The 27257-nt window shown below is 33.5% G+C and overlaps 1 protein-coding gene across 1 annotated transcript in view; it reads right to left on the reverse strand.

The window, feature by feature from the left end:
• LOC148954500 (uncharacterized) overlaps nt 1-27257 on the reverse strand; it is a 243521-nt gene that overhangs the window by 75206 nt on the left and 141058 nt on the right. Inside the window, exon 9 of the mRNA XM_089086552.1 lies at nt 770-940. Coding sequence (XP_088942678.1) covers nt 770-940 — 171 coding nt within the window. The remainder of the gene's footprint in view (nt 1-769; nt 941-27257) is intronic.

Raw genomic sequence — 27257 nt, forward strand, 5'->3', positions numbered from 1 at the left:
AGAAACGAAATCAAAAACAATTCAGGAACAACACTAATACTTCAACGAGCAGAAAGTACTCCGTATTTGAGGGGGGTTCCTCCTCTTCAATACCTAGCTCTTTGCGCTAGGGTTTGAATTTTTGTTCTAATTCTTTAAGGACAACTCCTGAAACACGAGGGCCGTTTAAATAGAAAAAGATGGGTTTTTTTTAAGTTATAGAATACTTTGAAATCTGGCTGATAGCAACTTGCTAACATTCCTCTTCAGTTTTAAAAGTGATATCAACCAGGGGCGGATCTAGAGCAAAATCTTGGGGAGGGGGCAATGTGACATGAGCGCTAATAAGAAAAATCTTGGGGGAGGGGCAAAGTGACGAAGGTGCCAAAAATTGACCAAATTGACAAATTTACTTTTAAAAAAATGCGAAAAACAGAAGAAAACAAGGAATGAGGACTCCAGCAAAAAATTCGGAGAATACCCCCTGGCCCTCTGGATCCGCCAGTGATATCAACAGGCAACAGGCCTGTTAACTGTCAACGTGCAGAAGTTGCTGGTTTAGCCTTAAAATTTCAGAATTTACTTTATTATGCTTCTAGATAGTAAAACTGTTTTTAAATTTCACGATGTTTCGTTTTTGAGATGCTCTCAGTGCTGAGGTTATTTTGAGAAGTTCTCAGTGCTGAGGTTAGTAAGTTTAAAGCGGCTTTGACAGAATTTGAGCTATCAAGGAACCCAGCTTATTGAGCATTAATTTGTCGAAGGTTTGAATTGATTAAGCACAACTTACTTTTTGTTTGCTTCATGTGAAATTGCCTGAGAAAGTGCATTAACAGAAGTGATATTTTCTTGACTAAAAAGCTCACTGGCAATGTAAGCCTCTTGGCCTCTTAAGGCAACAATGGCGGCAACAATTTGTCCAGACTTGACACCAAGCTCTTCCAAGGACGAATCATCAGACCTATAAATGGTAATTGCTCTTAATGTCGGAAATTAAGGGATAGAAATCAAGAGCAGTTAAAAAAAAAAACTGAAAGAGCATATTTTTCAGACCAATTTTCCAGCCTTCAGAATTTCCCATTTTACACTAATCGAACACTTGTGTGAAGAACGAAAACCGAATATATCAAAACATATTCGTTGATTCCCTCCATAGTACGTTTCCCCTCGTGACGCCTTTTAGCTCTTGCGAGATTTTTTTTCAGAACCAGTTTCTCTCACCCCGCGTTCATTGCTCAAAACTTTTCTAACAAAGGCCTGTACATTTTCTAGGACTTCAAGATGTAAATAGAGCAATGAAGACTTGAATTACAGTCAACTTTAAAAAATTCAAAATTAGAAAAATATTCTAAGATTGGCATTACAAAGATTCATGCTTATTGGGCGCGAAGATGAGAGAAATCTAAAAAGTGTGCCACCTTTGGATTTGGCGCGGTCGCTAATTTCAAAATATTAAACCGGGGAAAACTGAGGAGTTAATATATGAAAACCATTTTCTCTGGAGCAAGAAAAAATGCTTTATTGTCGGTCAGACAAGTCATTCTTATGTCATGGCTAAGTAATATGCAGAGATATTAGCAAGGATGAAAATGTCCAAAAATAAATATTAAAAAAGAAACTCTGACTGATGTGAAACAGGGCATTTTTACTGCTTCAATTTTTCACCACAATATAGTTTTCCGGAGTAAAAAACATACTAACAATGGCAGTCAGAAAAGGCAAAAAAATAAAAATTATATTTGTGCAGTCCGAAGGTAAAACCGTATAGTCTTGTTAGAAGTCGCGAGCGGTCTATTAGTTTCCACCAACAAGGATTTAAAAATGTCTCGAGTTATCCCGCTCATGGCCCATGTCAATTTTGCGGGAGATAGGCCATCTTTTAGTGCAAAAAAGTAATTTATTCCCAGAAGCGCATTGACCTATGATGTCGTGCAACTACATACAATATACAATGCCAGTGAACTGAATTTGTATGAAGGAGAGGCAAATTATGGCTTGTGTGGCAATTAAGATGGTGAACGCAAGGCAGAGTCCCTCTAGGCACAGTGCAGACTCGTCTCAGCTGGGAGTCTGTGGAGATGATAGTGATATATACAGAAAATTCAAAACTGGTGCAATAAAGACCAACTTACGGCACCTGGAAGAATGTTGGTGTCTGCCCTGCCTTATGGCAAGGACAAAACCCCACTAGTTTTCCTGGTGCTTTTCAATAGTTGATTTATTTATTGTGTTTATCATGTGGTAAAAAAATATGTCTTTTAGAAGTGTATTTATCTACACAAGAATTGATGTCGAGTAGGAAGGGGATTCATGTTTGGAAGGATGAAATATACGTTTGAGCTTTTCAGAAGAATGCATGTTAATGATAGATGGATGATAGAGGACACTGTTCCCATTCAGCACTTAACCAAAGGGTCAGCGAGGTTCAGGTTTGGAATACAGAGCTATTGTGAGCGCAGAGAAAGCACACCTCTTCTGTTTGTTCTCTAAACGAGGTTGCAGTAAACAAGGAAGGAAACACTTTGGATAGACAAATCTTAATGAGTTTTTTTTTAGTTTTTTTGTGTACCCCCCAAAAAACAAAATCTTTGAGTACCACCCCCCTCCCCCCCCAACCAAAAAAAAATCCAGTGTACGGCATTGCCTTGAGAGTTGTGCTCTTTGGGGGAAGAGGACCTCAATGCTTAGGATATAAGTAAAAAAAAACCTTGTCTCCATTGAAAAATGGCCAATTTTTTTCTCAAACAGCTAGAAGGTCCCACCCTTAAGGTCTTGCCTGAAGCCCATCCCAAAGAGCAAAGTTGTCGTACCTGTAGGAAAGTTTGCTTTCTATTATTAAATTAGCTCTTAGGGTTGATAGTTGTCTGGATCTGTAGGGATTTTATTCTTTACTTTTAATATAGATTCTTCCTTAGTTCACCTCTTTTAACCATAAGAGTTTTTTCAAGATTATCTTCTCGTTTATCCTTCAGAGATCCAAGATGTCATTTTAATCAAGTTAAAATCAAAGAACATTCACTTAACGAATTTGTTTTTCGTGACTTGATAACATTTTTTTTTTCACAGGTTAAACAATATAAAACATGGAACAAAGCTTCGATTGATTTAAAATGAAATACAGTTTTCAGTAAAGCACCAATAAAGCAGAAGACTTTAGAATTTTACAGTGAGAGAAGTAGGCAAAACCCAAACTCTTCTTTATAGAGATTTTTGTTCGTTTCAAGCTTAATTTGCATATTCAATTTAAATTACATTCGTTTTAATATTTATTTACTCATTTATGTTAGTACCTATTGTATATTTGTTTGCTATGATTGTTTATTTAATTTCTGTTCGTTTTGGGTTTCATTTAACCTTCAATAGCAAAATATTTCTGTTCATTTTAAGGTTGATTTGAACATACCACTTGAGCTTTAGTCGTTTTAAAATATATTTCTCCATTGATATTACTACCTGTCGTATGTTTGTTTGCTAGAATTGCTTATTTAATTTCTGTTCGTTTTGGGTTTCATTTATTGTATGTTTATTTCTTCTGATCTCAAGTTTAATGTGGCCTTTAATTCTCTTTAGAAAACTTTTTTTCGGAATTTTTTTGTTAATTATTTAAAGAAGGCAAATACAATTTATATGAACAATTACCTGGAAAATTTTGTTCTCTCTCATTGGCTTTAACTTTCAGGATATGTAGTTAGGGAAAAATGGACTTCAACACAAAAACACAATGATAACATTGTAAACATAATTTTATACACATTATACAGCTCAATGTACGCACAAACTATACGAAGCAACTTGTTATATTTGGTCATGAGGCCATGAATAAGCCCATATTTGTTTTTGTCCGATCGGCTATCAGCTTGCTGAGGATATACGCGGGATAAAACAAACCTAGATCGAAAAAAGTACCAAAAAATTAGGCTCTATCGATTTGTGACACTCCAAAATTGGTTAATTCTTGTTCTTCTTCCGATTGTCACTTATTTTTCAGGGTAAGTAGATTGGACCAAAGAAAATCTAACCAAGACATCAAATTTTTGGAAGAAGGACTTGATTGTACTGATTCCTTATGCAAAAAATAGACATTTTTTTGTTGATCAGCATGAAGGTATCAGGGCATGCAGATTGGGCCGAAGCAAATTGTACTGAGGCATAAACTAAAGTAGCAAACCTGGTTGTATTGATTCTTGATATCAGATTTTTTTTTAAAAGAAAATAAAACAGATCACTTTTTTGACCTTGGGATGCATTTATTTAAAAAAGAAATAACTTCTAACAGAATAAAACATAAAATGATTAGTTTACTTATAGGGTGAATTGTACGTGAATATTAAACGGCGTCTTTTATATAGGGTTCAGGATGGCTCCAGGTCTATACAAGACAAAAATTTTTCCGATTTTCTATTCATATGCAAAAAATACCCTCGGAACAGCGGGTTAATAGATTGGGATGGAGGAGGAGTGTGCGCAACTGTGTTGGTCTCAGATGGCTCGGTGCTGCAATAAGTTGGTAATAGCAGTTATACTATTATCTCTGGTGATTTCTTTTCGTTTTTGGCTTGACTTAATTATTTGTTTTATTATGACTTCATGTTAGATTTCATCAGGTCATTCACAACAGAATTTTTAGCTTTATGTTTGATTAATCAAAAAACCTTTTTGCACAAAATAAGTTTTCAAAAAAAAGTAAAGAACTCCATTAAACAAAAAATGAACAAAAATAGAATCAAATAATCTACCAAGCATACAACTACCACAAGTCAATATCAATAAATAAATGAAACCCAAAACAAACAGAAATTAAAATAAGTCAAATTCAGAACGAGCAGAAATTAATCTGAGTAGGGTTCTAAACCCTATGCTTTCTAAAAGCCAGAATACAATTTGTTCTTCACTGAAAAAAAATTCGAATTTAGTGAAAAAAATGTGCATTGTCAGTTTAATATACATATGCTGATTTTTATTTCTTAAAATCTTAATTACTTTTTGATTTCTTAAAGTTTTAAAAGTGAAAACACTTAAAAGATTTTTTTTTAAACTCTCTACAAAAAACTTATATGCCCCTAGGGCATAACTTATCAGTCGCACACTTTTCTTCATTACTCTGCCTTCCCTATGATCTGATTGAATGTCATTTAACAACTGAACTCTGAAGCTTTTTCCTTGACGTGTTAGTAACTTACCAAAGCACCCGCTGTGATGTCACCCATTTCTAAACAAAATTTTCGCTACTGTTTAATATTTATGCTGTGTTTCCTTTTCCTTTTTGCCTGCCAAATAGAACTTTCTTTGGTAAACTGGTCAGATAATCACCATAGAATAAAAGATTAAATTTGAACACAAATCTCATTATGTTTGAAAATTGAGTTACAAAATACTTTTTAATAAAAAAAATGTTAATTCCAAGACAGATTATGCAAAAACCCATAAAATTCTTAGAATCCCCCAAATTGGCTCCTAAAGGTACCAGGTCGCGTTATTCAGACTAAAAACTGTTGCTACTCTGTTTTCCTTAAAATTACAACAATTATGTATAAAACGGAAAGTTTCACGAACAATATTAGCTTTCTTTTGAGATATTAAGCGTTTTTTTTACTATTCATCATTCTGGAGTTATGGCTCCATAAGTCAGCTTTTCGGCCAAAAATTGGGATTTCTTCAAATTTTGAGTGACGAGCGACACGGATTAACGTCACTTAATCGAGCTCAAATTTCAGCCATCTCAATATCTGGAAAGGGGAATCATTTTGCGGGGTTAAGACAAATAAAATTCCAACAACATTTTTTTGCAGTCACCCTAATATACATATGCTGATATTTATTCCTTAAAATCTTAATTTATTTTTGATTTCTTAAAGCTAGAAAAGTGAAAACATTTAAAAGAATTTTTTCAGTAAAGTGAGAATTATATTCTGGCTTTTAGAAAGCTTGGGGTTTTGAAACCTACTCATATTAATTTCTGCTCGTTTTAAGTTTGACTCTTATTTATTTTAATTGGTATTTATTTCTTGGTAGATTATTTGATTCTATTTTTGTTTATTTTGGTTTAATGGAGTTCCTTACCTTTTTTGTAAAACTTATTTTGTTGAAAAAGTTTTTTTTAATTAATTTCTGTTCGTTTTATATTGACATAGTCTTTTTCAGGGAGAAAGACTGAGTCTCTTCTGAAGTTAAACAACCATCCCTAACATAAAAACCTTAAAGTACCAAGGACACCAAAATGAAAACACATTTAGCCCTCTTAATCTATTTTAGGTCTATTCATACCTGAAAATCCGGGTTTCCTACGAGTTTTTGTTTAGCTGCTATTTAGCATTTTTAGTTTGAATAAATTCGCAAAACAGTGTTGTCAATAATAAAACAACGATAAACTTTGGAGCTGAATAATATTAGCGAAAACTATTTCCTACGAATCCGACACTGTTTTTCATTTGTGAAAATTCAAATTTACAAAATCTGTTGATTGTTATATATATATTAGTGAAAATACATTTTGTTAAAAAATATGACCTCAAGTTCGGAAAGTGACTATTCTGATGCGTCAGAAAATATTTTGATGATGACCAAGCGCTAGATGGTATGCAAGGTACCATTTCAGGATACTTTTTCCAGCTAGACCCCGACGCCGCGCCTGCGGATCGACCAAACGCTGCCGACGAGAGGCCTGGCGCCACCGGAGTGTCGTAACGCCACGGGCGCGCCACAGGCACGCCACCGCCGACAGAGGTGGTGGCGTTCGGTCGATTTCAAATTAATTTTGCGGCAATTCCGTATTGCGTCAACCGCTAATTTGGAGCTTTTCCTTCTTGTGTGGTTTAGTATTTTGATTTTCCTGATTAGAAATCAAGCAGGGCTTGCACTATCTCCGAATTTTCGGGAATTTCACCGACAATCTATGCATCACCCCGAAAAAAAATTTGGTTCCCCGAATCCCCGAAAACCACGCAATCACGGTGCCACCCCTAGCGATTTATCACCAGTGGCTTTCCCTGCCAAATATTACTTGGCATACCATAATTCTTCACTACTCTTTTGTTCATTAATTTTCGTCTCTTTTGTTACTTTGCATAAAAAAGAGACAGCTGCAATTGCAAATATTGCAATATACACAGATCTTCATATGTTGACAAAAAACAGGATCGTCTTTATGAAATGAGTTCAAATCATTTCGAATGCAGTTTCCCAATCGCTATTTCTTACATCGTTTGTAGTCAAGAATTTTATTTTCAAGTTGAATCCCAAAAAATAACCTTCTATTGTGACAAATTTAGCTATAGACTCGGCTTGTACAAGGTTTGGGAATTAAAGATTGAACTGGAAGTTACCTAAAAAATATGATTCGAAAATAAATTGTAAATTGTAAATGCCTATAGGAGGCGGGATAGGGGACTATTATTTGTAAATGATAATACCTCATTTTTTTTTATTAAAAGCAGGGACCACATAAGGCTAATTATTTTTTTCATTTAAAATGGACATAGAAAAAAATTATACCAAATTCCCTAGGAAACCATTGAAATATTTTGATAGACCCAAGGCCCCCCATTAGGACTTGTCCATTGTCTTGGGTATTTTGCGATGTCTCATAGGCTACTGGCCTAATTTGGCTTTTGTGTGTGCTCCCTTTTAATTGTATTCTTTGGATCTTATTGAATGCCACGGCAAATCTATGACTCAGTTTTCCAATAATTTGAGTTATATATTATTAATTTCGAAATTTTTGTTGTTTTCTTTGTACCCCCTTACTCATACCCTCAATTTTTTTCAAGGAACACTAAGCTTTTTAACGTTATTTTGCGTGTTTGTTTGAACCATATAGTGACCTAGTTAATTATTAAGTAAATTATTTTTATAATTAAAGCTGAGACAGTATCCTATCAATGTGGTATCCAGAGGGGGGGGGGAAGTATTACATTTAAATAATAATATCTCAAAATTTTTTTTATTGAAAGCAGGGATCCCCCAAATTTTTTTTTTCTAATTTAAAGCAGAGACGGTATTTTGTCAAGGTGGTATCCAGAGAGGGGGTGGGAGTAGTGAGCTATAATATTTAAATAATAATATCTCGATTTTTTTTAAAGAAGGGGTACCAATAAGTTAAATATTTTTGTTATTTAAAGCACAGACGATATCCTATCAAGATAGCATCCAGAGGGGGGGGGGGCATAGGGAGCTATTATATTTAATTGATAGTAACTTGATATTAACTGTTTTTAATACAAGATATATTTTTAATAATACAAAAGATCAAAAAAAAAAAAAATAAAAATCAAAGTCACCCATTTCAACTGTTTTAAATTTGATAGGCAAAGGGCATTATAAAAAAATTAAGCTTCTAAGTTAAAATCTATATTCAAAGTTTTCTTATTAGCCTAATTTAATATTAAGATGGTCTGGCCTAAAAAATAAGACACACGTATAGTCAGAACTCCATTAATTTATCAAGACTCCCCCCCTCCCTCCCTCCATAATGGTGAAAAATATGCCCTGAATTATAAATCAACACCATATTTTTGGTACATAGCCTAGACTGCAGTTTTCAACAAAATTTATCATTTCAGCACAATTCAAAATAATGAGTATTTTTCATGCTCTTTTATAATTAAATAATCACTTTACAGGGACTATTAATTTTTAGCCATGAAGGGGCTAGAAGGCTCAGAACAGCCCATAGAAACCTATTAACCCTATGCTCAAAAATTTGCTTCTTTTAATATATGCCTCAGGAGAAAAAGTGGGCAGATGTAGCTGACTAATTATGGAAGCAGCCTTATGCAATATATTTCCATACTAGGGGGGGGGGAGTAAAGCAAAGGCTTGTGGTATTAAATTCAAAGTCTAATAACCATAATGATTTATTTATTATGAAGTAACTAAGTAAGAGTCTTTTATTCAGGCTCATCACTAAACAAAATATAACCCAGTTGTGCTGATGATTTGTATCAGGTAATTATGTCAGTGATTCCAATCCTCAAAATGTAAATGGGGCAAAAATAACCATTTAGCCATGATAAAATAAAAAGTAGCAAAATAGAAATAAGAAGGTATTTTTCAAAGTATAACTGAGGCAACTGCTCCCCCCTCACATAATTGGCACCCCAAAATTATGTGGCCTAATGCTGAATTAGAATAAACAGTGTACAATGGCAAGTACAAACAATACAATAATATATTGTATATGATTCATAATACAATAATATATATTACATAATAACAATGACAGATAATGATCTAATAGTATTGCTTTATTTAATCAACATTTGTCATTCAGAGAAGCCATGACTCTCTAATTTTGTTCTTAATATTATTCCTGTTTTGTTCCCCTAATTTTTTTTTTTGGTACTGTTCTAATATATGGGCAACATGCAAGAATGCAACTTGAGAAAAGCCAAGAACAGATAACATTACCCAGTAATTTCCTATCTTATGCTCTATAAACAAGGGGTTTCTCACTCCAGGAACTATATTCAAGCTTTAGTTTTTTGGGGTTTAGGAGGGAAAAAGGTACCTAGGTTAGTTTAAGTTATGTATTAATTATATGTTATGCTTTACTCCCACCCTCCTAATGTGCAAATATACCGCCAAAATTTGTTTCTAAACTATTATATTTTTATCCTATTTTGTTTTATTTCACTAGCATTAACCAAACTTCACTTCTTGCATGTTCCCCAGATATTAGAACAGTATTTTTTTTTCCTGCATTGCTTTAGTATATGTGACATCCTTTTCACTAATAAATACCCATAATTTTTTGAAGGCCTATAGGATATATGTTCTGAAAATTCAATCGATTATTATTATTGTTGCTGGTTTGCCTGTGAGTATTTTATGTTCATATGTTAGTCCTAAAACTCTGCTGCCCTTGCCTGAGACTATAGGCAGGCAGACCTTATGTCACTTGTTCACCTGCAAATCCAGGCCACTTGTTGGGTCAACCAATTTTGAATGAATTTTGTGTTAGTGTAACTGTCTGAGCTTATAAACTGGGTTGCCTGTCTAAGACTTTAGGCAGGTAGACCCTATGACACTTGTTTGAACACAAGGCCAGGCAACTTTTCAGTCAACCAATTTTCAATTAATACTGTTTTAGTGTAACTGTCTTGGCTTATAGATTGGGTTTTCTGACTGAGGACTGCAAGTCCAGGTGACTTAGTGGTCATGTTAATCCTAAAACTTGGTCAAAATGCCTTAGACTCTAGGCAGACATGCCTACTTGGAAAGTCTACTTGAATAACAATAGAGATGACTAAGATTTTTGGGTCAATATATACCAAATCATATTATTGAGTTAGGACTAAAGTGAATACACCATTTGATGCCTTTTTTTATGCTGATTACGAATATAATAAGCATTTCTATCGGAAATGAATTTCAGGCCCCCCCCCTATATATGCCAATTCCGGGTTAGGTTTGGTTAGGTATAGCCTATATAGGGGGGGGGGCTGAAATTCATTTACAATAGAAATGCTTATTATATTCATAATCAGAATAAAAAAGGCATTGAATGGTGTATTCACTTTATTTGAAACTCAATAATATGATTTGGTATATATTGACCAATTTTTGGGCTGACTCACAACAGACAATGTCTATGGAACTTGCTGATGAAGAAGCATCCTAAGCCTAATTTTCCTGGCCACATAAATTCTCAGGTAGGTTGACTAAGTTTTTGGATTGATATGTGACCACCAAGTTGCCTGAACTGCAATTGAAACTATGAAAAGCCATCTGTATGACTTTGTTGTTTTCTCTATGTATCAGTGGGGTAATGTAATTTCTTGTGTATGACATTTTAGTGGATCATATATTAAATAAGAAAACCAAAAAGTATTCTGTATAACTTTATTCATGTTTCTCTATAATAATTTGATGTTTTAAAAGTCATACAGAAAACTATATAATTATCCATGTTTAAAGGAAACACAGTATTGCCTGTTGTTATGATTTTATAGTGCTTTGTATATAAGAGTAAATGACAATATTTGTTGCTTAGAGTATAAAGAACCAATGACTTTAATAGGCCTAGTTAAACAGTGCTCACCCAAGTAGTTTGTATTTCTTATATAAAAAAAGCATAAAAGCTATATGGTACTATTATATAGTAACTATGAGTTAGATTTATATCAAAATATTCAAGCAAATCACACAGCCTACTAGGTGTCTTACCTTAGCCTACATAAGGTAGGCGATCAGTGGAAGTCATTAGGTCTGCAAAACTACCAATAGGGAAGTCTATATATTGATACTTTCTTTTAGAATCATTAATGTTTACCTTTACACTGCTTCATGGTTAAAAGATCCTGGAATGCCAAAAATCCTAGTAACATCAAGACTAGGCCTAGTCTAGCCAAGCTCTTCTCAAGAAGCATTCCTTAAAAGTATTTTTCAAAGAAAAAAGATTTGCTGAACTAGGTTCCGATTTCTGTTTTACCAGAACATACAAGAAAACAACACTTTCTAAGGCTATATGCTGATTTATTTATTTTTTGCTCATTTTCTGCTGTTTAACAGCACACGTTCTTTATTTTTGATTAAATACAAAAAACAAGTTTTTTAAACTGAAAGTAAGGAGCGACAATAAAACTTAAAACGAACAGAAATTATTCCGTATATGAAAGGGACTGTCCCCTCCTCAACGCCTCGCTCTTTACGCTAAAGTTTTTTATTGTTTTAAAAAATAAAGTTGTGAGACAGAGTCAAACTTTAGCGTAAAGAGCGAGGCGTTGAGGAGGGGACAGCCCCTTTCATATACGGAATAATTTCTGTTCGTTTTAAGTTTTATTGTCGCTCCTTACTTTCAGTTTAAAAAACTTGTTTTTTGTATTTAATTTTTGAACGTTTTCGAATAAATGCAGGTTTTGATCTTGGCTCACCGTACATGAATAATTAAAACAAAATTTTCATATTAATTTACTTTTATTTATTTAAATGGCTTTCTCGAAACTTGTTTAATTATATTTACGAACGTTTTTATTAGTAATAAATATACGTAACTTACGAATTAACTTACGTAACGAACTTCTATATTCATATATTTTTAATTTGTTTATTAGGGGGTTCGCCCCCTAGTCAATACCTTGCTCTTTAAGCGAAAGTTCGAATTGTGTTCCAATTCTTTAAAAATGACCGCTTAATCACAAAGGCCGTTAATTAGAGTAAATAGCTCTTATGAAAGTACTAAAAAATCTTTGGCTTAAAGAATGAGGTATTGACTACGGGGTGAACCCAATCATATATGTAATATTTTCTGTTCGTTTGAAGTTTCGATGTTGCTGCTATTGCAGTTGAAATAGTTGTTTTTTTATATTAAATTTCTGATCTTGCTTTAAATAATGCTGGGAAGTCCGTCGTCCCCTTCATAGCAATGTCCCTTCCCCCATGAAAAATTCCTTCATGGAAAGATCCTCCCACATTACCCCCGAACCACCACCCCCCCCACTACCAGGAAAAATCTCCCCTGAAAACGTCTGTATACTTCCAAATAACCAATACTATATGTTAACATTGGGTAGAGTTCATAACTTTCAGCCCTCCCCCCGGGAATTTCGGGGGATTAAGTCATCCTAAAAGACATACTTACTATATTTTCGAACATGCTGAACAAAATGGCTATCTCAAAATTTTGATCAGGTGACTTTGGTAAAAAAATTAGCGTTGGAGGGGGCCTAGTTGCCCTCCATTTTTTTTGATCACTTAAAAAGGGCACTAGAACTTTTAATTTCCATTCCAATGAGCCCTCCGACGATATTCTAGGACCACTAGGTCGATACGATCACCCCTGGGGAAAAAAAACAAAAAACAAAAAAACAAATAAACACGCACCCGTGATCTTTCATCTGGCAAAAATACAAAATTCCACATTTTTGTATATGTGAGCTTGAAACCTCTTCAGTAGGGTTCTCTGATACGCTGAATATGATGGTGTGATTTTCATTAAGTTTCTATAACTTTTAGGGGGTCTTTAATCCTTTTTTCAAAAATCAGCCAAATTTTCTCAGCGCCTAACTTTTGATAGGTACAATTAAACTTAATGAAACTTATATATTTAAAATCAGCATTAAAATCTGATTCTTTTGATGTATCTATTTGTATCAAAATACCGTTTTCTAGAGTTTAGGTTACCATTGAGCCGGGTCGCTCCTTACTTACAGTTCGTTACCACGAAATGTTTGAAATTGGCCACGAACTTTTGTATTGGAATACATTATTTAAACAGGCGATCTTTCTCCTTAAAAAATGATTTATCGGTTTTTCACACTAATTTAAGACGTATATGGCTGTGTAAGTTTGCACTTGACCAATTTAATGAATTAGTTTTCATTTTAGGTGTCCTTGGTACTTTAAAGACCACCTAGGCATAGCTTAGAACCCTTGCCCTTAATCTCTTGGGATTGTTTCAACCCCAGAGGCCTTGTTGTATGACATTAGTAGTGATTTATATAAAGGCGCAGTGGGGACAAGGCCTGGAGCATTAATATACAGTGCAGTTTTAACGGGAAATGACTTACCACGGCCTGGTATCTAGTACTACAGAAGGGACATGACTTACCAGGCAGGTTTCAGTGTCAACACCCATTTTCTGGACCCATCATAGAGAACGAATACGGAGTGTACTCAATATAAAGTGCAGTTTAAACGGTACATGATTTACCATGGCCGTGGATCAATTACTGTGCCAGGGACAAGACTTGTCAGACATGTTTTTCTATGGGTCAGTATCCATAACTGAAGACCTTGGTATAACGTGTTCAAAGGTTTAATGGACTTTCTGTAAAAATATTGGTTTAAGCCGAAAGGTAAATAAACATGTTTTTTCGTATAAATTAAGGTGCAATAACTCTTTTTACATCAGTTTGAAAAAACAACTCGAATAGATAGCCTTTCTTGTTAAATTTATTCGTATTGAAACGGACTATTTCAAAAGGATCTTGGTAAGTGAATATTTTTATTCTCGTATTATAATAAAACCGAGACCTAAAAAACGAGACCTTTTTCGCATAGCTACCTTTAACTATCTAGCATATGGGTTTCTGATTGACAGCCGACTACATATCTTTCGCAAAATTCACATGTTTTGTAACAGCCGTTCAGGTATAAAGGCAATTTTTGGGTAAAATGTGTCTTAAGTGCTTCGCAGAATTAGTGCTTATTTAAGACTAAAATTGATCAATGCGTGTCCTTTGAATATGTACAATAGCCTTAATGTGTTGGGGTGAGCTTTGGTATTGTTGAGGGGGAGGGGGAGGGGGTGAAGATTATTAATATTCTGAATAAAAATCTGTCGGACCTAATACCCAAAATTGTGTTATTTTATGCATATCATATTTAAAATATAGATAGACTAGTTTCCATCTAGGACTACCAAAATTCTTTCTTTTCATATGAGCTTGCGCAAATAGAGTTTAACCGCATAAGTTTTGAATCGTATCCCTCTCATAATTGAAAAAGCATATATTTTTCCTTTATCTTCTTTAGTGAGAGATTATTGTGTTATACTTCTTTCGGTTACATCGTATTCATGTTATTAAATGTTAGCTTAGAATTTTTCTACATGGTCTTAGGGGGGTCATGTCTCTTTTTGACGAGTTTAAGCAGATTTGAAATTATGACTGAAATAATTTATCCCCATAAGTTTTAATTGTGTTTTTTTCCTACTTGAAAACGCATACGTTTTTTTCTTTTATCCTGCATGGTGAAAAAAGGATTATCTAACCCTATTTGAGGGACTGACCTAGCGAAAAAACTAAAAATTAATTTTTATTCAAGGAGATTGATGGTCAAAGTCACCTCGTGCAAGAACGACCAAAGCTCGATGGAGGGTCTAGCACCCCTGGTGTGGACATAATTAGATCATTGAACATAGGCAGGAGGAGTAATCACCTATGCACCACCATCTGATATGCAGGACATTTCTGACAAGTTACCTAAGTGCCTTTCTGACGTAAGTGCCTTTATCAGATAGTTACGTATATTAGGTAATGGAGTAATTTTGGGTGGGGGGGAAAGAGGTGGAGAGGGTGCAAAAAAGCCTATTTCCATTCTACATAAATGAAAATCCTTAATAACTCCATATTATTTTTTATTCAAAGTTTATAATGCACTTATAGTTTCGCATTGCAACATTCCCTATTAATCTAATTGATTGTTGTTTAATTCTTAGTTTCGGGTGAGTTAAATTAAAATGTCTTTTTTTAAACTTGCTAGGAAGTGATTATCTTCCGTCTCGTACTCCGCGCGGGAGAATCCGCCTCTTTGCGCCGGCCTAGCAGATACGGAGCCCCGTGGTTGTGATATGCTCGCGTTTGGATACCCGTTTATTTCAATCTTGCATTGCTATAATCAAGACATTTATTTGTCGAGGAATTAAGGAAAGTTGAAAAATATCTATTTTTCTATTGCACTATTTTTCTTTATTCATTTGCAACTGTTTAAAACTATCTTCAAAGCTACAGTTTAGTTCTCCAATTACGAAACAAAAAGGGGTAGATATCCTGAAACTCTTATTTTGGTAATTTCGTAAGTAAAGTGTTAACTCATTTCTTTCTTAGGCTGCAGCCAAAATAGTCTTTCGAGATTGTTATCATTTTAATTAACATGCAAAATAATACATTACGTAGCAAAACCCAATCTAGGCACTTGTCGTGAAAAGTGAAATCAATGTAAAATTCGTGGTTATCTTAATTAACAAACTGCACGACGCGAATGCCGTGTCTTTTTAGCTTAGCATTCTTTCAGAAAAAAAGACGATTTTCTTGATAATTGATCAGACAGGGGGGTTTACACTTCTCGAATATTGATTACGCTACATATTCTTATTTTTTCCCTTAATAATTTTAAATCAGCTAGTTGTTTGTGTGTGCATTAGCTCATGGGCTAATTCTTGAAGAAAAAAAGGGGTGGAGGGGGACAATAAAATCCTTTTCTATTTTACATAAATGACCATAGAGCTGATTAAAATTTATATTTTGACTTTAGAAAATGGTGGATATTCCACATGGAAAATAAATCCTATTTTATAGATTAAATCGGTGAATTATCGCATCCATTAACATCAGCTCAAGAATCAGTTATTTTCAATGAGCCTTCACTAATCCTAACACCGCCAATGGGTTTTTTGGATAGTACTGTAGTTGATGATAATCTAGAATGGCAAAGGGCCTTTTTAAATAATTATTTTAGGGGTATAGCTAGCCTAGAGGACCTAACATGTGACATAGACATGAATGAGGACCCGGAATGACAGATATGTTTATGAATGATTATTTAAGTGATATCCCCCCAACTGTATCTAAACCAGGTTCACAAGCTAATATTCATAATCAAATTGTGCCGCAAGACAATGCTGGCTGGCTAGACCAACTATTCCCAAACACCCTGGAAGGTATCCTTAGGAAATTGGGGGATTTCACACCGCGCCCCACCCCCACTAATGCAATTGAACAGACTGGTGGTGGTGGTGCTATTTAACATTTTATGGCATCCCACCCCCACTATTGAGGTTGACCAGATTAGTGACAGTGAATCATTAGTGCCACCAAAATTTACACTACCAGATTTTTATTGTCTAACTCTCCCTTGCATCATACTAATGTCTACACGGCCGTTTTTGGTGACCCCTTTAATTCTTTAATTTCAGGAGGTATAGTAAAAGACCCCCTGGCTAATAGGAATCAATTCTTTATCAAAATCTTTTGTCAGATAGGTCAGGATAAAATTGATGAAATGTAAGTATAAAAGCGAATATATTCTTTATCAACATCCTTTGCCGGATATTTCGGTTAAAATTATCAAAACCTAAGTGTCAGAGTGATGAAATTCTGTATCAACATCTATTGTCAGATACAAGGGATAGAATTACCAAAATATAATCATAAACGTGAATACATTTTTTCTAACAGTTTGTATGTCAGATACATGGGATACAATCAACCAAACCTAAGTATCAGCTTGAATAAGTTATTTAACAGAATCCTTTATTGGATATGTCGGATAACATTGTCAGAATCTAAGTATTAGGGTGAACAACTTCTTTATCAACTTCCTTTGTCTAAGAAATCAGATAACATTCACGAAATCTAAGTATCAGAGTGAATAAATTCTTTATCATCGTCCTTTGTCAGATATGCCTGATAGAATAGAGAAAATCTAAGTATCAGAGTGAATAATTCTGTATCAATGTCTTTTGACAGATACTTTTGATAACACTGACAAAATTTAAGTATCAGAGTGAACAAATTCTTTAGTAACATTCTTTATCGATATCATTTGTCAGATACGTCGGATAACATTGAAAAAATCTATGTATTAGAATGAATAAATTCTTTATCAACAGCTTTTGTCGGATAGGTTGGGATAAAATAGATAAAATCTAAGTATCAGAGCGAACAGATTCTTTATCAAATTCCTTCGCCGGAAATGTCAGTTAACATTATCAAAACCTGAGTGTCAGAGTGATTAAATTCTGTATCAACATCTATTGTAAGGTACATTCGATAAAATTGACAAAATCAAAGTATCAGCGTGAATCAATTGTTCTATAACTCTTTATCAACATCTTTTGTCGGATATCTTGGATAGCATTATCAAAATCTAAGTATCAAAGTGATTGAATCCTTTATTACTTTCTTTTGTCTGTTACATCAGATAACATTCACAAAATCTTAGTATCAGAGTGAATAAATTCTTTACACCGTCTTTTATCAGATATGCTTGATAAAATTGAGAAAATCTAAGCATCGGAGTGAATAAATTTTTTCTATCAACATCTTTGTCAGTTTTATCGGATAAAATTGACTAAACCTAAGTATTAGATTGAATAAATTCTTTTTCAGCATCTATTGTCAGATACATAGGATATCATTGACAAAATCTAAGTATCAGAGTGAATAATTTTTTCTATCAGTATCTTTGTCGGATACATGGGATAAAATGGACTAAATTGACAAGTGTCAGATTGAATAAATTGTTTATCAACATCTTTTGTCGGATACGTAGGATAACATTATCAAAATCTAAGTATCAGAGTGAATGAATTCTGTATCAACTTCTTTTGTCTGTTACATCAGATAACATTCACAAAATCTAAGTATCAAATTGAATAAATTCTTTTTCGTCGTCTTTTGTCAGATATGTTTAATAAAAAATTCAGAAAATTTAAGCATAAGAATAAATAAATTCTTTATCAATATCCTTTGCTCGATAAGTTTGATAGTATCAGAGTGAATAAATTCTTTATCATTGCCCTTTGTCAGATATGCATGATAAAATTGAGAAAATCTAAGCATCAGAGTAAATAAATTCCCTTTCAATGTCTTTTGACAGATACGTTTGATAACACTGACCAAATCTAAGTATCATAGTGAATAATTCCCTATCAACTTCTTTTGTCAGATACATAAGATAACATTCACAAAATCTAAGTATCAGAGTAAACAACTTCTTTATTATCGTCCTTTGTCAGATATGTTTGATTTAATTGAGAACATATTAGTATCAGAGCGAATAAATTCTTTATCAATGTCTTTTGACAGATACGTTTGATAAAACTAACAAGATTTAAGTTACAAAGTGAACAAACTCTTTATTAACATTCTTTATCGATATCATTTGTCAGATACGTCGGATAACATTGTCAAAATCTATGTATTAGTATGAATAAATTCTTTGCCATCGTACTTTGTCGGATACGTCAGATAAAATTGAGAAATTCTAAGTATCATAGTGAATAAATTCTTTATAAGCATCATTTTCTGGATACGTCGGTTAACATTATCAAAATCTAAGCATCAGAGTGATTAAACTCGATATCAACATCTATTCTCGGATGCATAGGATAACATTGACATAATCTAAGTATTAGAGAAAAAAATGTTTTCTATCAACACCTCTGTCAGTTACATCGGGTAAAATTGACAAAATCTAAGTATCAGATTGAATAAATTCCTTATCAACATCTTTTGGCGGATACGTCAGATAACATTGTCAAAATCTAATTATCAGAGTGAAAAAATTCTCTTATCAGCTTCCTTTGTCGGTTACATCAGATAACATTCACAAAATCTAAGTATAAATTCTTTATCAGCATCATTTATTGGATACATCGGTTAAGACTATGAAACTCTAAGTATCAGGGTCATTAAACTCTATATCAACATCTATTCTCGGATACATAGGATAACATCGACAAAATCTAAGTATTCGAGTGAATAAATATTTTCTATCAACATCTCTGTCAATTACATCGAATAAAATTGACAAATTCAAACGATCAGATTGAATAAATTCTTAATAAACATCTTTTGTCGGATACGTCGGATAACATTGTCAAAATCTAAGTATCAGAGTGAATAAATTATTTGATCATCTTTCTTTGTCGGTCAAACCAGATAACATTCACAAAATCTAAGTATCAGAGTGAATAAATTCTTTATCATCGTCTTTTGTCAGATACGCCTGATAAAATTGAGAAAATCTAAGCATCAGAGTAAAAAATTCTTTATCAATATCCTATGATGGATACATCCGATAAAATTATCAAAATCTAAGTATCAGAATGATTAAATTCTTTATTAACATTCTTTGTGAACATCATCTGTCGGATACGTCAGAAAAAATTGAAAAATTCTAAGTATAAGAGTGAATAAATTCTTTATCAAATTATTTTGTCAGATACATCGGATAAAATTGACAAAATTTAAGAATCAGATTGAATAAATTCTTTATCAACATTCTTTCTCGGATACATTGGATATCAAATTAACAAATTGTAACTATCAGAATGAATAATTTTTATCATCACCTTTTTTGTCAGATACATCGGATAAAATTGATAAAATCTAAGCATCTGATTGAATAAATTCTGTATCGACACCCTTTATTGGATACGTTGGATAACATTGACTAAATATAAATATCAGAGTGTATCAGAGTGATTAAATTCTTTATCAACATCCTATGCCGGATACATCGGTTATCCGGATAAAATTGACAAAATCTAAATATATGATTGAATAAATTTGTTATCAGCATCTTTTGTCAGATATGACGGATAAAATTGTCAAAATATAAGTATCAAAGTGAATAAATTCTTTATCAACTTCTTTTGTTGGATACATTGGATAACATTCACAAAATCTAAGTATCAGAGCGAATAAATTCATTATCGTCGTCAATTTTCATATACGCTTGATAAAATTGAGAAAACCCAAGTATCAGAGTGAGTAAATTCGTTATCAATGTCTTTCGACAGATACGTTTAATAACACTAACAAAATCTGAGTATCAGAGTGAATACATTCTTTATTAACATTTTTTTTATCGACATCATTTGTCGGATACGTAAGATAAAATAGACAAAATCTATGTATTAGAATGAATAAATTCTTTATCATCGTCTTTTGTCAGATACGCCTGATAAAATTGAGAAAATCTAAGTATCAGAGTGAACAAAGTCTCTGTCAACATCCTATGATGGATACATTGGATAAAATTATCAAAATCTAAGTATCAGAATGATTAAATTCTTTATCAACATCCTTTGTTGGATACATAGGATAACATTGACAAAATCTAAGTTTCAGAGTGAATAAATTCCTTATCAACATCCTTTTCTGGATACGTCGGGTAATACTATCAAAATCTAAGTATCAGAGTGATTAAATTCTATATCAACATCCTTTATTCAGGTACATAAGATAAAATTGACAAAATCTAAGTGTAAGAGTGAATAAATTTTATTTACCAACATCTTTTGTCAGATATATCGGATAAAATTGACAAAATCTAAGTATCAGAGTGAATAAATTCGAAATCATTGTCTTTATCGGATACATCAGATAACATTCATAAGATCTAAGTTTTATTAATTTTTACTTTATGCATCGTTACGTTGAATTTAGGTTAGACTGGTTATAGGTGACAGAACACCAGCTCAGAGTTGGGTTAATTTAGGTTCACTTAGAGTAGTGCACCACTGTAAGTGAACCTAAATTAACCCAACTTTTTGCATGTCTCTATCACTATGACTGTGAGTCTGAGAGGGCGTGCTGCCACCTAAAACCAGTCTAACCTAAATTCAAAATAACGATGCATAAAGTCAAAATTAATAAAACTTAGATTTTATAAATGTTATCTGATATATCCGATAAAGACGTTGATAACGAATTTATTCACTGTGATAATTAGGTTTTGTCAATTTTATCCGATGTATCAAAGAAAAGGATGTTGATATAGAAATTAATCACTCTGACACTTAGATTTTGATAATGATATCCGACATATCCAGAAAAGGATGTTGGTAAAGAATTTATTCACTCTGACACTTAGATTTTGTCAATGTTATGCTATGTATCCGACAAAGGATGTTGATATAGAATTTAATCATTCTGATACTTAGATTTTGATAATGTTGTCCGAAGTATCCACCATATGATGTTGTTAAAGAATTTGTTCACTCTAATACTACTACTACTACTAACAACTCACCGCAGCACCAAGCAGCCTGAGGCCAACAGAGCTACGCATGCTCCTCCTCCACCCTAATCTATTCAAAGCCTCCCTGTTTACACCCACCCACGAAGCTCCCATTTCCTTTAAATCTTTCTTTATGACGTCCTCCCACCCCACACAGGGACGACATGCTTTCTGTTTAGCCCTAGACGGTTGGCCGAAAAGAAGAATCTTCGGCAATCTGTTATCCTTCATCCGCACAACCGGCCCTAGCCACCTCAACCTTTCTTTCATTATAGCCTTAGAGAGTGGTATTGAACCACATTTTTCGTATAGCCTATTGTTTGAAAAACGGTCAGTCAGCCGGGTACCCAGAACAATCCTTAAGCAATTTTTCTGGAAAACATCAAGCAAATGTTCATCCGCTTCTCGGAGCGTCCATACTTCAGAGAAATATTTGATTACTGTCATCACTGTAGCTTCTAATATTCTAATCTTGGTTTGTAGACTTATCTTCCTATTCTTCCAAACTTTTTTTAACTGTGAAAAAACGCCCTGAGCCTTGGCTATTCTACTTTTAACATCTTCACTGCTCCCACCATTTTTGCTAATAATACTACAAAGGTAAGTGAAGCTGGTCATCTGGTCAATCTTTTCATTACCCAACGTCACCTTTTCATTTTCACTTATTCCTAACCTTAGTGACTTAGTCTTCCTAACATTAATTTTCAAACCAATTCTAGCACCCTGAACTTGCAAAACCTCTGAAACTTCATTCAGTTTGCTCAAACTTTCAGCTAGGATGCTTAAATCATCAGCATAATCCAAGTCCAGGAGACTTTTACATTTCCATTTGATTCCGTGGTCTCCCATTGCCTTTCCTGTGCTCCTTAAAACAAAGTCCATCAAAATAATCCACATAAAGGAGGATAGAATCACAACCTTGCTCAACTCCTGAGTTAATATAAAACCAGCTGCTAGACTCATTTCCTACATTAGATTTCTGTCAATTTTATCCGACGAATCCGACAAAAGATGTTGATAAAGAATTTATTCATCCTAATACACAGATTTTGTCAATGTTATCCGACAAGTGATATCGATAAAAAAATGTTAATAAAGAATTTATTCATTCTGATACTTAGATTTTGTCAATGTTATCGAACGTGTGTGCCAAAAGGCATTGATAACGAATTTATTCACTCTGATACTTGGATTTTCTCAATTTTATCAAGCGTATCTGACAAGTAAGATGATAATGAATTTATTCGCTCTGATACTTAGATTTTGTGAATGTTATCCGATGTATCGATGAAAAGAAGTTGATAAAGAATTTATTAACTCTGATACTTAGATTTTGTTAATGTTATCCGATGAATCTGAGAAAAAATGCTGATAGAGAATCTATTTAATCTGAAACTTAGATTTTGTCAATTTTATCTGGATATCTGATGTAACCGGCATATGATGTTGATAAACAATTTACTCACTCTGATACTTAGATTTTGTCAATTTTATCCGAAATATCCGACAAAAGATGTTGATAAAGCATTTATTCATTCTGACAATTAGATTTTGTAAATTTTATACATTGTATCTGACAAAGATGTTGATCAAAATTTATTCTCTCTGATACTTAGATTTTCTCAATGTTATCCTATGTATTTGTCAGTAGATGTTGATACAGAATTTAATCACTCTGACAAACCCTGATACTTAGACTTTGTCAATGTTATCCAACGTATCCAACAATGGATGTCGATAAAGAATTCATTCAATCTGATGCTTAGATTTTATCAATTTTATCCGATGTATCTGACAAAAAACATGATGATAAAAATTATTCATTCTGATAGTTAGATTTTGTTAATGCTATCCAATGTATCCTAGGAAGGATGTTGATAAAGAATTTATTCAATCTGATACTTAGATTTTGTCAATTTTATCCCATGTATCTGACAAAAGGTAAGGAATTTATTCACTCTGATAATTAGAATTTGTCAATTTTATCCGACGTATCTGACAAATGATGTTGCTAAAGAATATTAATAAAGAATGTATTCACTGTGATACTTAGATTTTCTCAATGTTATAAAACGTATCCGTCAAAGTATATTGATAAAGAATTTGTTCGTTCTGATTCTTAGATTTTCTCAATTTTATCAGGCGTATCTGACAAAAGACTATGATAAAGAATTTATTCACTCTGTATACTTAGATTTTTGTGAATGTTATCTGGTTTGTTTGACAAAGGAAGTTGATGAAAGAATTTATTCACTCTGATACTTAGATTTTGTCAAAGTTATCCGACGTATCCGACAAAAGATGTTGATTGAGAATTTATTCTATCTGATCATTAGATTTTGTTACTTTTATCCGATGTAATTGATTGATATATTGATAGAAAACCTTTATTCATTCTAATAGTTACATTATGTCGATGCTATCCTATGTATTTGAGAAAAAAGGTTGAATTAAAATTTAATCACTCTGACACTTAGATTTTAATAATGTTAACCGATGTATCCCGTAAATGATGCTGATGAAGAATTTATACTTAGATGTTGTGAATGTTATTTGATGTAACCGACAAAGGAAGTTGATAAGAGACTTTTTTCACTCTGATACTTAGATTCTGATATTTCCGACGTATCCGACCAAAGATGTTGATGATGAATTTATTCTATCTGATGCTTATATTTTATCAATTTCATTCCATGTAATTCACAAAAATGCTGCTAGAAAACATTTATTCACTCTAATACTTAGATTATGTCGATGCTATCCAATGTATCCGAGAATAGATGTTGATATAGAATTTAATCACTCTGATACTTAGACTTTGATAATTGTTAACCGGTGTATCCAGCAAATGAGGCTGATACAGAATTTATTAACTATGTTACTTAAAATTTCTCAATTTTATCCGACGTATCCGACAAAGGATGATGATAAAGAATTTATTCATTCTAATACATAGATTTTGCCAATGTTATCCGACGTATCCGACAAATGATATCAATAAAGAATGTTAATAAATAGATTGTTCACTTTGATACTTAAATTTTGTCAGTGTTATCGAACGTATCTGTCAAAAGACATTGGTAAAGAATTTATTCACTCTGATACTTAGATTTTCTTAAATTTTATCCAATATATCTGACAAAGGACGAGGATAAAGAATTTATTCACTCTGATACTTAGATTTTGTGAATGTTATCTGATGTATCTGACAAAAGAAGTTGATAAGGAATTTATTCACTATGATACTCAGATTTCGCGAGTGTTATCAAACGTATCTGTAAAAAAACATTGATAAAGAATTTATTCACTCTGATGCTTAGATTTTCTAAATTTTATCAATTTTATCTGACACAGGACGATGATAAAGAATTTATTCACTCTGATACTATCAAACGTATCTGTCAAATGACATTGATAAAGAATTTAATCACTCTGATGCTTAGATTTTCTCAATTTTATCAAGCATATCTGACAAAAGACGACGATAAAGAATTTATTGACCCTGATCCATTTTATTCGATGTATCTGACAAAGATGTTGATAGAAAAAAATTATTCACTCTGATACTTCTATTTTGTCAATGTTATCCCAAGTTTCTGGCAATAGATGTTGATACAGAATTTCATCACTCTGACACTTAGGTTTTGATAATGTTAACTGGACATATCCGGCAAAGGATGTTGATAAGGATCTATTCGACTCTGATTCTTAGATCTTAGCAATTTTATCCTGACGTATCCGACAAAAGATGTTGATAAAGAATTTATTCCTACTAGCTTGGGGGTCTACTACTATAGCCCCCTGACATTAAAGAATTAACGGGGCACCAAAAACGGCCGTGTAGACATTAGCATGATGCACGGCAGAGTTAGACAATAACAAATAAGGTAGTGTAAATGTTGGTGGCGCTAATTTTTCACTGTCACTACTCTGGTCAACCTCAATAGTGGGGGTGGGGTGCCACAAAATCTTCAATAGCACCACCACCACCAGTGTGTTCATTTGGAACAGTGGGGGTGGGTGCGGTGTGAAATCTTCCAATTCACTAAAGATACCTTACAGGGTGTTTGGGAATAGTTGATCTAGCCTACCAGCATTGACATGTGACACATTTTGATTATGTAGATTAGCATGCAAACCCTGTTTAGATGCAGTTGGGGGGATATCACTTAAATAATCATTCATAAACCTATTTGTCCCTTCCGGGTCCTCATTCATGTCTGTGTCGACAAGTTAGGTCCTCTAGGCTAGCTCGACTCCCAAAACAATCATTTAAAAAGGCCCTTAGCAATTCTAGATTATCATCAACTACAATACTATCCAGAAAATCCATTTGCGGTGTTAGGATTGGTGAAGACTCATTGAAAATAACTGATTCTTGAGCTGATATTGATGGAGGCGATAATTCATTGATGTTAATCTATAAAAACAGGATTTATTCTCCATGTGGAATATCCACCATTCTATAAAGTCAAAACCATAAATTATTAATCACCTCTATGCTGATTTATGTAAAATAGAAAAGATTTTTTTTGTCCCCTTCACCCCGTTTCTTCTTCAACAATTAGCCCTTGAGCTAATACACACACATACAACTAGCTGATTCAAAATTATTAAGGGAAAAAATACGAATATGTAGCGTAATCAAAGTTCCAGAAGTGTAAACCCCCCTGTCCAATGAATAATTAAGAAAATTGTCTCTTCTGAAAGAATACTAAGCTAAAAGACACAGCATTCACGTCGAGCAATTTTAGCGTAAGTTTGAACCCCCTGTACAATCAATAATTAAGAAAATTGTCTGTTTTTCTACAAGAATGCTAAGCTAAAGGACACCGCATTCGCGTCGTGCAGTTTGCTTAATTAAGATAACCCCGAATTATACATTGATTTCACTTTTCACGACAAGTGCCTAGATCGAGTTTTGCTACGTAACGTATTATTTTGCATGTTAATTAAAGTGATAACAATTTCGAAACACTCTTTTTGCTGCAACCAAAGAAAGAAATGAGTTTACTCTTGATTTACGAAATTACTATAATAAGAGTTTCATGATATCTACCCCTTCTTGTTTCGTAATTGGAGAACTAAACTGCAGCTTTGAAGATAGTTTTTAAACTGTCGCGAATGAATAATGAAAAATGGTGCGAACGAAAAATAGCTATTTTCAACTTTGCATAATTCCTCGACTGATAAATGTCTCGATTATAGCAATGCAAGATTTAAAAAAATGGGTATCCAAACTCGAGCAAATCAAAGCCACGGGGCTCCGTGTCTGATAGGCCAAGGCGCGAAGAGTTGGACTCTCCCGCGCGGAGCACGAGACGGAAGATAATCACTTCCTAGCAAGTTAAAAAAGATACATTTTAATTTAACTCAGCCGAAACTAAGAATTAAACAACAATCAACTAGATTAATAGGGAATTTTGCAATGCAAAATTGTAAATGCATTATAAACTTGAATAAATAAAATCTGGGGTTATTAAGGATTTTCATTTATGTAGAATGGAAATAGGCTTTTTTGCTCCCTCTCAACCTCTTTCCCCACACCCACAATTACTCCATTACCTAATATACGTAACTATCTGATAAAGGCACTTACGTCAGGAATTGTAGGTAACTCGTCAGAAATGTCCTGCATATCAGATGGTGGTGTATAGGTGATTACACTCCTCCTACCCATTTTCAATGATCTAATTATGTCCACATCAGGGGTGCTAGACCCGCCATCAAGCTTTGGTCGTTTTTGCTCGGGGTGACTTTGACCATCACTCTCCTTGAATAAAAATTAATTTTCAGTTTTTTCGCTAGGT

Source organism: Artemia sp. Qi Xiang Cuo, chromosome 3 (assembly GCF_049724085.1).
Source record: "Artemia sp. Qi Xiang Cuo chromosome 3, ASM4972408v1, whole genome shotgun sequence".
In the NCBI taxonomy this organism is placed as follows: Eukaryota; Metazoa; Arthropoda; class Branchiopoda; order Anostraca; family Artemiidae; genus Artemia; species Artemia sp. Qi Xiang Cuo.